At 39.3% G+C, this 13011-nt stretch overlaps 1 protein-coding gene across 1 annotated transcript in view; it reads right to left on the bottom strand.

The window, feature by feature from the left end:
- TBX15 (T-box transcription factor 15) overlaps nt 1-13011 on the bottom strand; it is a 104971-nt gene that overhangs the window by 41536 nt on the left and 50424 nt on the right. The window contains exons 2-4 of the mRNA XM_080802779.1: nt 7423-7636; nt 2438-2539; nt 480-651 (exon numbers count right to left, since the gene is read on the bottom strand). Coding sequence (XP_080658905.1) covers nt 480-651; nt 2438-2539; nt 7423-7636 — 488 coding nt within the window. The remainder of the gene's footprint in view (nt 1-479; nt 652-2437; nt 2540-7422; nt 7637-13011) is intronic.

Below are 13011 nucleotides of genomic sequence, written 5' to 3'. Positions count from 1 at the left end.
TTAATAACATCAAGTGCTCTAATTATACCTGGACCTGTTCTTCTTTTAAAAATGCATAAATTTCTTTAAAAAATGCATAAATTTCTTGACAAATCAGCCTAAACTGTTACTTAGTTGTTTCTCTGAGTTTATCGCCTTGTGAGTTATTCCGCTGACTCTTGTGATTTCTTTCCCATTTTTAAGCTTGTCCTGTGTTTCTGTCTTCAAACTCTCCCCCAACTAGACTGTGAGTTCCTGGAACATGAGAACTCTTGTCTGATAAACACAACCTAATGTCCAGCAGACGTTTGCTCAATGTGAGATTTGTAATAAATAAAATTTCACCAGAGGGGGGAAAAAAAAACTTATAGGCCTACTTACTTTAAAAGACTCCAAGTGGCACAGAGCTTCTTATTTTACCTGTTTGAAAAAGCCTAGGGCTAGTCAGTTCTAGAGCCAAAAGGGGGGAAGAGGGAGATGGATGGGATTCTTTGACTCACATGTCCTTGATCATCCAACTCGTTGTTGGTCAGCTTGAGTTTGTCGAAACTGACCACCTGTCTCATCCAGGTGTCTCCAGAAGCTAGAGAATCAGGGTGTATATAAACTCTTGGGGGTACAGGAGAGTCCGCATTGCCAGCCACCATCCATTTGGAGCTGTGGTACACGTATCTGAGGCAGAGAGGGAGAAAGGAGAGATCAGAGACAGATACAGAGAGGGAACAGAGGCCCAGAAAGCCAGTAGAGATATGAGTCGAGAAAGACAGAGAGATGACAAGATGGAAAACAGTAGGGATTAAACAGAGAATAAAAGAGAGAAAAGCAGTAGGGTAGAGGACCAGAGACAATCCGATAGAGATGAAAAAAAAAAAACGGAGACAGAGGTGGGGTGGGGGAGGGCAGCAAAGGGTTGTGGTTAATGATCAAAGCTGCAGCACTCACAAGGAAAACATTCTCACAGTCCTTTTTCTTTCTTCTCCCTCTCCTTGCCTTGCACCCCTGTGTGCACACAGGCATCCTGAGCCCACGTGTCTAGCTATGGAAAAGGTATTTTACTGCAACCTTTCACCTCTCAAATGCAAACCATATAATCCGTGGGCCACTTGTTCAGGATTTGGTTCCTTATTAAAAACATCTTCCATATTGTCCTATAAAACACAGCCATGTGCAGAGACCCTCCAAGCCTCTCACTTATTAACCATTTCCTTACTGAGAATCTGAATTTTGAGACATTTCTATGAAAACGGAGGATCTCTGCCTCAGTGCAACTATTCCCAGAATGACTTTCCCACAAAGCCCCTGGAAATGAGATGTTGTTAGTAGCAAAGGAGGTCAGTTTTCCAGAGTTTGCCGATTGCCCTGTAGTTCTGAAGAGAGCGCTCTGTGGATTTGGTATCTCCCTGCTTCTCACTTATAAAGGACCACACAGGACCTGGACGGTAGTGAACAGAGGCACACAGTCCAAATCACAAGATCCTCTAAAGCAGACCAGAAACATCTTCTGTCTTAAGTCATGCATCCAGATCACTTCTCTCTTGGCCAGCTCTCTCCCTCTAGCCTACTAGTCCTCATCTTTCCCATTCATTCATCTCTCCCTACCTACCTCATAAGTTCAGGGCCAAGTTTTCAAACATTTCAAAAATGAGCCATGATTCACTGATCTGATTGACATCTCAAGAGACAGATTAAGCCACAGTGTGTTCAGAGAAGAACTATGTGTAAGCCATCCAAGGGACATAGACATTGTGTTGGACTGTAATTACTTTGAAGGAAGGTTACTTAACAAACTCACTCACAACCCATATTGATAAACAATAATTCTCCTTTCCTAAATGTTCTTCTTGAAATCTTACCCAATTCTCCTCCTCTTCCTCTCCATCATCCATAGGATGATTCATTAGATATATGATTAAATATACTGCACTGGTCCACTTCTCCTTTGCCTCTCCAAAACAAATCATCTCAACTCGTTCAGAAATTTCATAAACCATATCATTCAATATGTTAATCACTTTTAATGTTAAGTGAATTAATTTTTTTTCAAAAAATATGGAACGCTTCACGAATTTGTGTGTCATCCTTGCACAGGGGCCATGCTAATCTTCTCTGTATCGTTCCAATTTTAGTATATGTGCTGCCGAAGTGAGCACTAAGTGAATTAATTTTAGACCTAATATCCATTTGATTTTTACAACCCTGGTAGACACTATACAGTCCCACTCTGTCCAGAGACATAGGGAGGATTCCAGACAAAATAATTACTAAGTCCTGATTTCCAATCATGAGTGACTACTTCCTACATGGTGCTTTGCTACAGGCTATTGGCATATTCCCCCTCCTTGTTCCCTGTATAGTGCATCGTACAGGGCACTGTAAAAATGGTTCATCTAATGAGTTTAAAGAACTGTCTTGGAATGTTGGTGATGTCCGCAATTCCAAACCCCAGAGTCATCATTACCTGTATCTTTTATTGTCCACAGGCACAATGTCCATTGCTATGTAATACTGCTGGTGTGGGTCCAGGCCAGTGATTTTCACTCTCATGGCAGGAAACATCCTCCTATGAAGGGAAATAGGCAGTAAACTCAACAGTCAGAGGGAGAGAAGTCGCAGGAATAAAAGCTTAAAGAGTTTCTTCTTATCAAGAACGCTAAGCACACCAAAATCCAATTCCTCTAATTCCCAAGTTGGCTGTTTTTTGTTTTTTTTTTAACTTTGGAAATTATTACTATAAAATATGCTAAGTACTCATTGTTGAAGTAGCACAACTTCTTAACTTAAATTGACCTATCTGATGGTTCATACACTCGAAGAGGTCATATCATACCCTGATTTATATTATTAGTTAATCTTTAAAGTGATTAGGTATCCACACATACATTTCCTATCAGACTATACCATTCTTGAAAATACTTACACTCTTACACTTCACATACTTGAATATCTTATGCTTTCATAGGCATAAGTCAAGTAGCTTATCATAGTCAAGTAGCTTATCAAAGTCAAGTAGCTACTTGTCTTTCGTAAGTCAAGTAGTTTATCACAGTTGATTACAGGTGATGATGAAATGTTTTCTGATTGATTCAGTCTATGTAAAAGTAATCTCTCAAGAAAAGAAGAAAAAAGGAAGAAGCTACCATTCCCCAAACAAAGGGCCAACAAAGTTGAGGGTTCTTTACTACATAAAGCTGTAGAAAAATTTCTGCAAGTTCTCAGGCTGTCAACATGTGTCAGAAGGAGGACTCTGTGGAATAGGGAGCAAATATCAAATGAATTCTAGTGGCCTCTGGGCAGTACCTTGTTTCTACCACAATGGCTTGTTAAACTTGCCAAAGCAAGCGAGGTCAGGATATGGCACTTTACAACTACTCTCATAATTGAAGAGGAGGAGAGGGAGCAACCCAGAAGAGGATTGAGTTTCAAGGGTCTAGAATAAAATTCTCCATTCTTCTTTAACCATAAGAAGGAAGAAAAACATCAAACTCTTTTGTATGTCATTCATTTAGGAGTCAGACATAAAAAGTGCTCAATTCAAAAAATGTGGATTGCCTGAATGTGCTCTAGTGCTCTGAATGTACTTGTACACAAAATGCTGCATTAAGCTTAACCATCTGGGGCCAGTTAGTTGAGCTGGGCAGAGCATGGTGCTAATGAGGTCAAGGTCACAGGCTTGATCCACATACAGCCTAATTGGCTTTGCTCCATTTCACGGCCATAGACCATACCCTGACCCCAGGCAGCCATATTGCATATGTGCCCTAGTTGTTTCCATGAGGGGCTTTCTGTGCTAGCCACACACTGCACTGCTCACCAGAAGCAATCAAAATGCAAGTGTCCTATGGTAGTAGGTCAGTGGCATCATAATCCTACTTAGGGGAAGGCAAAAGAGGGACTACAGATCTTTATAGAAATGATGGCTAGTTCTTAAGTATTTACAAAGAATAATATACAACCATTCCTTTCTTCCTACTTTATAACTTTTCAGAAGCTTCTATTGGTATATCATTCTGGATTTTCTACCTCTAGCTTCACAAATTTAATTAGAAAGCCTTATATTTTAGTCTTATGGTGAGCTAATGAAATCCAATGATGGACTTCTCATAATCACTAAATCTAGCATTCACTACAGAGTAAGCAATTTGATCTATGTTAATTCTCTCCAAAAATTTGGGAATCTTGATGTATATACATTTACATTTAAACATGTACGCCTTCTTAATAACAATGACTTATGATTGCCTTATACTTATAAATGGTTGGAGAGGACCTTTCCAGGGATGGAAAGAAAGTCCTCTCACTTGCTACCTGAGGTAAGAAAATGTGGTTCCTCTCAGACATCTACAGAGGCTGTATTACATTGCAAGAGATGAATGCCTTTTCTTCATGACTCCAAGAAAAAGGGTTAAGTGTTTCTAAATTCAATACCTGTTTTGTTTGGAACACCCACATAACCTTGAGTGGAAGAGCTACCAGTTTCTTACCAATACCCAAAGTTCTAAATGAAAGAGAGGTGTGACTTTGGAAAAGTTATTTAACCTTATCACCTAAGAAACAAAGAAAAGGGGCTAAATAATCTCTAAAGTGCCCTCTTGCTTTGAAATTCTATAACTACATTTGAATTCTCTTCCTAAAAACTTACCAAAAGTTGCTTTTTGTTTTTGCCAGTATTTTAGCACAGAATATCAAGTGAAGTCATAACACCCTAGGGAAAAATTAATCTTTCATATTCACAAAATGAGATGTGTTTGGTTTTAATTTTATGGTTAAATTTAGGCCAATTCTTATGTCTTCCAAACCCATTAATCCCTACAAGCACCTCTGTCCATGGTGCTGATTCTACAGATTATGTTGGTACATTTCAAAGATTGAGGGCTCTGTAGCCTGCAGTAGTTCTGAATCAGCAGGATGACAGTTTAGGGAGTGAGAAGTAGATGGTGATGAAAATCTCAGCAGTAAAAAGGAACAGAGAGTCATACAAAACTATGTAACTAAGAAAGTAAAAATTGAGATTAAAATTGGAAAGCACATTATGAAGGAAGAGAAAGGAAGTGAAAAGGAAGAAACAAACTTGAGGAACTGGGAGGAGGTGAAGAAAAGTCAGAGAAGGGACACCTGGGTGGCTCAGTTGGTTAAGTGGCTGCCTTCGCTCAGGTCATGATCTCAGCTCCTGGGATCGAGTCCCACATCCGGCTCCTTGCTCGGCAGGGAGCCTGCTTCTCCCTCTGCCTCTGCCTGCCACTCTATCTGCCTGTGCTCGCTCTCGCTCCTCTCTCTCTCTCTCTGACAAATAAATAAATAAATAAAAATCTTTAAAAAAAAAAAAAGAAAGAAAGAAAGAAAGAAAAGTCAGAGAAGAGAAGTCTTTCTTTGTATGTTCTTGAGTTGTTCCAGAATTTCTTGAGCAAAGTTACATGGAACAATGGCAAAGGCTTAGGCAATCCAATAAAGGAGAAATGAGTAACATACCTAAATCTCAACAACAGGATATGACTAAAGAACAAAATTTAGGGGCACCTGGGTGGCTCAGTGGGTTAAGCCTCTGCCTTCAGCTCAGGTCATAATCTCAGGGTCCTGAGATCAAGCCCTGCATTGGGCTCTCTGCTCAGCAGAGAGCCTGCTTTCCCCTCTCTCTGCCTGCCTCTCTGCTTACTTGTGACCTTTCTGTCAAATAAATAAAATCTTAAAAAAAAAAAAGAACAAACTTTATATGTTTGTTCTGGGAATATCTGGGTATATCCAGGTAGGTATCAACTGAATTTGTGAAGTAAGAGATGTGGAAATGAAAACACTGCAGAACAAATCATGAAACGAGGAGGTCACAGGAGACCTGTGAAAAATGTGTTTGGGTGAATTGAATTCATGGAAGTGCAAGGAACAAGGGAATGATATCAAAGATGATATTGACTGGAATACACAAAACCCCCTGTAGTGAGTGAGAACCCAAATTAAAAAACTGGAAAATCTCATAGGCAAAAAAAGTAATATTTTCCCCTCTCTCCAAATGAACCCCCTTGTCAAAAACTAAAAAGAATAAAAACTTTTTCCTTGAATTGCTGTTTCCATCTAAGTCATAAGATCTCAAAATGTAGACCAGAAGTAGACTGAAACCCAAGCAACAAGAAAGAGATGGTATTGGAAATAATTCCCCTTCAGAGTTGCTCCTCCTAAGAAGCCTTTTACTGATTTTATTCACCACCAAAACTTAGAAAAGGAAGAAGGTTCCAAAGGAGAAATAAAATGAATAAGATTTCAGATTCATTTTGACCTCATATTTTTGTGATGTCTTATTATATTGGCAGCTTTCTCTACATGCATTCAAATGCTCTTTTACTTTAAATGTCCATGTTCATGAAGACAGCTTATGACCAATCGGGTGGGTCTTTTTGGTCCCCATGACATGAGACTACATAGATTGGTTTGAAAATATGAAAACAGCATAACTTTTTTAACTTTAATTAACTATTCCTATATACTCAAAAGCTTAGTCCAAATTTATTTTTATTTAAACCATTTTCAGTTTTAATCCAAGGGGCAAAAACTACAACCATTTCTTAACAGTGTGGAATTTTAAACAGTTAAGACCATTGTTTTAGACCCAGACAGATTTGTGTGGAATTCTGGAGCTGCCCTTTATTATCCGTGACTTTAGTTAATTAGTTAATTTAGTTAATTAACCTCTTTCAGCCTTTGCATCCTCATCCATGCATGGGATTATTATATCCTATCTCAGAGGATTCCTGTGATGTCTAAATGACATAATATATTTTGAGTACCAGCACAAAACAGATGCCTAACCATGGAAAACTGAAAGATGCCAGTGAAGGAATGGCTTAATTAAGAGTGTTTGTTTCAAGAGAAACTGTATTTTAAAAACTTTTATCATCCTACATAGTTATGCAACAGTTTCCACTGGGTTGCCATTAAAGTTTTGTAATAATTTCAAGCCAACAATAAAACACATGGATCAGTAAGAAGGGCTCAGACATGTACCAAACCTTATTCTTACCAACAACAACAAAAAAAAAAACCTCTTATAAAAACATCTGGCTGCTTTTAATGCTTTAGGAGATGCAAGCTGTTGTTTGGGGAGCAAGCTTTTTCTCTCAAAAAACACTGGATGGTGAAGTAACACTTGCTTTGGAAATCTACCATGTGGTCCTTATGTAGCATCAATCTCCCATATGGGCTGAAATACATTTGTAGGCAGAAAATGTCTGTGAGTGTAGAGGTGATTTAGAGATTGGAATGGCCCTTGGAGGAAAACAGCAAAATCACAGTAAACTCAAGATCACTTCACCAAGATGTCCATATGCAGAAAAGTGAGCACAGTAGCTCTGGCATCACCAAAACTACCTACAAGTAAGTGAAAAGAAAAACGTGTAATAGCTCCTACTTTTGGTCACCATTCTTGGAATCTAGCCATCCAAAGGAACTTGTCCTTACCTGCCTGCTTTGGTGATGATCATCTCAGTTCCAATGTCATGGAACCTCTTCCAGAGGTCAGCACATTGGAGCTCCACCTGAATCTCTTCCATGGAAGACATGGCAGCAGGCACAGGGCCTGCAGCACCAGAACCCAAGTCAGGGTGAGTGTCAAAGGAGCAGGAAGTCCGCTCAGTGAGCACCTCAGAGTCTGAACCAGTGCTTTGCTCGGAATCTGCAAGATAAACAATCAAGTCTTAGGTGAGAAACTGCTGAGCCTCCCCAACCCCCACTGCCCTGCTTTGGTGACTTAAAGCTGGGAAGCTCCAGAGCACAGCATTCAGGGTATTTTATTATTTCTTTTATGGTTTGTTTTCGTGATTTACGACCATCTTTTAGGTTTTGCGTTTCCAACATGACATCTGGCATTTTAGCAACAGCTGAACAAAACTGGTCCACAACAGGCAACATAAAGAGTACTAATGTCACCATGGTGAAGCGAAGAAGTCAAACAGGGACAATAAAATAAATGCCAAATTTAAAAAAAATAATAATAATTACAGACCACAGCTCCAAATCTAGACAATTTCACTGGGGGCTGGGATGGGGGGTGGGGCTCAATGCTAATAATGCATTCTTTAATGTTCTACTACTAAGCATCATTGCCCATCCACCAGTAATTTTTAAACAGAGCAATTTTTTTTTCTCTATTTATATATCCTGGTCATCAAAAGTAATGAAAAGTTGTTTGGGATCTTTAGAAGCACTTTGTCACGTATTTGAGTAAATGGCTTTTCCTAAGAGTCCAATCAGGCCATTTTGGATGGAAAAAGGAAAAAAAAATGTCTGTTGTAAGGCATATGGAAAAAGTTACCCAAGAAGGCGGTTGAAACAAAGGGAATAAATGAGTTCAGGAGACACCTTGATTGGTTTCTGAAGTATGAGCAGAGGGGAGGGGTGATCCAAACAGGAAGGTAGGATTCAGAGCAACCAAATAAAAAGTTGGCATGCTGTGCCAGATGGTCTTTTCTTCCTGTGTCTCCTATACTCACGAAGGAGTTTGGGGGGTGGGGGACACATAGCGTGATAGAAAAGGCTGTAGTCAAATTTACCAGGGAATTTACTGTAATTTTTAAAGTGTTTTACTCTTAGAGGCCCAGTGCCAAGAATCTTATCTCCTAAGATTTTCCAAACTCAGGTTAGCTGATACAGTCTTCTTAGGTCAAATGATACTGCAAACTAAGCCTGAGAACCAATTTCCCCAACCCTCCCTTAACATCTAGGATTCTGACTGCTTCCCCTGTCAATAAACACATGCACAAATAAAGGTTGTAAACAGCAGTCTCTTACGCTGACAGCTGACCGTTGGGTGCTGTCAAAGGTCAGAGCCTCTTGGGCATCTGTCCTTGATAAGAGCAGGATGAAGAAGGATGGGACAGAAAGTCAGACCATTTTGCTGCCATCCTCACTTACCTGCAGCAGGTTTCTAGACCTGTGAAAACCCATCCGACAAGACCTTCCTGTTTCCTTCCTTCTAGCCCTGATGTCTTCCTCTCTCAAACCCAGGTGGCATCACTGGCAAGTCTTCCACAACGCTGCCAGTGCTCACAGGGAGCAAAGTGACATTTCTTTCCACCTTCCCCAGTTCCCCACCCTTCACTTCTGAAGACATTCAGGGTACTGCAGAACTGAACCAAGCTCCAAAATGACAGGGAAGTCTCTGCCCCAAATCTAGTTTATCCACAATCACTAGTCCAGTCACCATCTTCACACACACACATATATACACATATATACACGTGTGTGTGTGTGTGTATATGTGTGTGTGTGTTTATATATAGGTTTATATATAGGTTTTACATGTCCAAGCATATAATCTTATACTTGGCGCTAAACAGGGGCTAACTTTGGTCTCCTTCAAGCACAGAAAAGTGGAGCTGCTCATCTAACATGGAAGTTGCTGCTGCTGAGGGATGAATCTCCATCCTCGCCTGATCCTCTATGCCTTTCCGCTGTAAAGCCATAGTATCAGCATCACACACTTGGCCAAACACAGGAATTCTGATCCCCTGAGACGTGGATTCCCAAATCCCATTGTTTCTGTGACATGCCAAGAGCTCCTCACTTGCCACAAGTATTGTGAACTTTTCAAAAACTTCTCAAAGCAAGAGTTTTAAAAAATAATCTTGTCCTACCTTTGGGAGCAAAGTGGTATGAAATCCGCTTACCATAATGTGCTACAATTATGAAAAAGCTGGAAATTTTGGACATGTGTTTTCTCCAATGAGTGTTTAGGAAGAGGGAGGGAAGGGAAAGGTATCACTAATGCTAACTGATAACTTTTTAATGGTGGCCAAACGGGTTGGGATTTGAATGGGGACTATGGCTGGAGAATGAGGAAACCAGAGACTCTATTCTTAACTCACCACATCATCTGAAATAAAATGGGAGCTCAAAGTTTAACACTAAATGGACTCTTAGTTCATTTAATAATGAATCACCTGGACAAACCTATTTCCTTATCACGCATCTAGAAGGATTGAGCTGAAAACTTTTATAATGTCGTCCACCTCTAAGGACTTTGAGAGTGTTAATGCATACTTTCCAATTCAACTTTCAGGGATAACCCAGGCAACCTCAATTAGAAGCATCAGATTAAAACTGCTTAGGCAAGACAAGTTAAATGAGGAGAACGTCTGAGGGCTCAGATTCACGTTATCATAGAAGTTAAAGGAACCAGTGGGCATTCTGTTTATAGTTTCAATCAAATCAATCAATAAGCACCTATCAGCATGTGGCCCCATATGAGGTACCAGGTAGATAATTTGAAACAGAATCCCAGACCTTGAGAAGTTTCCCAGTTAGTGTTGATTAATTATGTGTTTATTGGGTGCTTACTATGTGCCCAGCACTGTGCTAGATCCTGAGAAATACCAAAGTGCAGAATGAGGCTCTGCCTCAAAGTATTTACAGGACCAACGGAAACTGAGCGCATTCACAAATAGAAACCAAGACAAGTACTACCACATAATTTTCCACACCACTGCATATTGCCTTGGATGTCTCACAGGAATCCAGCAAAGACCGGGAACTCAGAAAACTGGAACAGTCCTGGGGAACTCAGGCTTACTAGAAAAGAACTGGACAAGACATGGAGGCATAGGCAGTATTTGCTGCCCATGAAGAGGATTTTCGGACACAGCTATTTGTTTCCCTGGAAGTGCTCTGTGCTCCTAGATTCTCACTCCCTCACAAAATAGAGCCCAAGTGATTTTATATACAGAATACAGGCATCAGTCCACATTTTCAATAACATAAAGTAAGCTACCCTATAATACCCTTAAAATAGGGTTAAAACCAACCCCTTAGGTAAAAATAAAACTGAGTCCTTTGTAAGATGCGTTTCTAAATCATAGTCATATCAAATATTTAGGCTAACCAGACCATTTATTCCAGCTGGTAATCAGAATGCATAATCAAGTTAACTCAGTCATGAATATAAGAAATGCAGATTATCTCAATTAAATAGGATCCATTTAGAAATACAACCAGGGCCTTGAATATCAGAATACACCTCTGTGTTTTCAAGCTTTTTTATTCTCCGCAATTTGTAACTTCCTGCCTTCAAAAAAAAAAAAAAAAACTGTTAGGAACTCAGTTGAATGACCTGGAAAGACTTCTTGGCTGTCAGATGTCTCTTGTGGATAGCATTTGAACAGGGAAGTTTTGGCAAATCAAGAACATAAATGATAAAGTTATATATAACTAAGGAAGTTAAAGAAGACTTGAGAACTTGCATGGATCCAAGTTACAAGTCACTGGAGAACATCATATGACTCATACAGTCAAACCGACATGTTTATTACCATCCCAAAAAATCCCTAAACTAGAGACTCTAACCATCAGCTCATAGTGTCACTTGTTTTCTATCTCTGACGTATTTCATGTTGATAAAATGGACACAATAACACTAAGTTCCCATAGAAAGTTGGGTTTAGCTTACAGCAAGTTTTCAAGTCTCAATTCATGCAAAATAATAGCAATAAGAAAATAGTTCCTTCATCTACATTTTACACATTATTTAATATATCCTTCCATTTGATGGGGTAGAAATGGCATAGTTTTATATCCATTACATAAATGAGGTAACTGAGACTAAGAAAATTAAAAACAACATGACCTAGAAGGTAAGTTTTCTGCCTCCTGAACTAATGATCAGATCTCTCCCAAGATCATATTAGGCTCAACCCCAGCCAAAGAGCCAGCAATTCTGTAATAAACCTCAACTATTATAACCATCCTTACAAATGAAATGGCTTAATATGTTTGATCCTGGCCAAGTCACATAACTATTCTGGCCCTCATTATCCTTAATCATTTTAACACAGCACATACACATTTAATTAGAGGTGCTATAAAGTCCCTCTTAAGTCTAATGTTTACTGGATGGATTAGTAGTGCAGCTTAAAGACCACCAAGTCTAACAACAGCAACTCAACCATGATAAGTCGAGTTGGTTGGCATGCACAGAAAATGCCTAATTTATGTGTATTTTAACTTAATATCAAAACCAGACACTGTTAAAACAGATTTCACAGTCTTCCAGGCAATTTTTGTCTCCACTTAACTAATAATTTTGAGGAATGATTCATTACTACAGTGAATAGAACACAGTTATGCCTGGGGCTCTGCTGTTTACCATGAGTGGGGTGTTGGAGAGTCATTTCATTTCACAGAGCCTCAGTTTCAGTATCTTTACTATTTCCTTATCTTATCTATTACTATTTCCTTATCTTTACTATTAGGGACTGGAGGAAGATATCTCCTTGCTTAGAAAATTATATTTATAGCTTTATGATAAAATAGAAATTAACAATTCTGTTGGTAACAATGCTAGTCACTTAGGACTGTGAGACAAATATAATCCCACAAGAACTATCCCAACCAAAGCGTTAATGGTCAACATCTATTAAACACTAAGTATCTGATGCTCGGCTAAGACTTTACATACATAACATTATTTAATAAAACAAATCTTATTATTATTATTATCTCCATTTTATATATTATTGACACCAAAATCCAGATTACATCAGCTCCACCTCCTGGGGACTGCAGGCTCACGAGACTACATTTACTTCCACTTCTATTTCACCAAACGTCTCTGTTTTGTATAGATCAGATTATATAGTAATAGACCAAGAGAGAGAAAATAGGTTCTTGCTCCGTAGGCACTCACAATCCAGTTTCATAGGAAAGGACACTCCAAGGAAGAAACCAGTTTGAAACAAAGGAGAAAGACACAACCCAGATGATAATCAAACAATCATTTTTTCCTACCGATAATTGGAACAGGACTATACGGAGTGGTACTTCCTATCTGATACAGGTGGGGCAGCCACTCCTTGGTCTATTTCCTAAGTCCTGAAGTCTCCAAAACCAAGACTCCCACAGCCATCTAAGGGCTCCCATTCACACCAGGACAGACATCAGAAGCTTATAACCCAGGTAGCACTTTCTGCACCAGGCTCAAGTAAACTCCTATTTCTAGAGGCTCTCTGCAGTGGAAATTGGTTCTGGGATGTCAGATTTTATCAGGTAGCTTAGCAA

Source organism: Martes martes (genome assembly GCF_963455335.1).
Source record: "Martes martes genome assembly, chromosome: 4".
In the NCBI taxonomy this organism is placed as follows: Eukaryota; Metazoa; Chordata; class Mammalia; order Carnivora; family Mustelidae; genus Martes; species Martes martes.
Note: the sequence above shows the minus strand (reverse complement) of the source record. Positions and strands in the feature narration are given on the sequence as shown.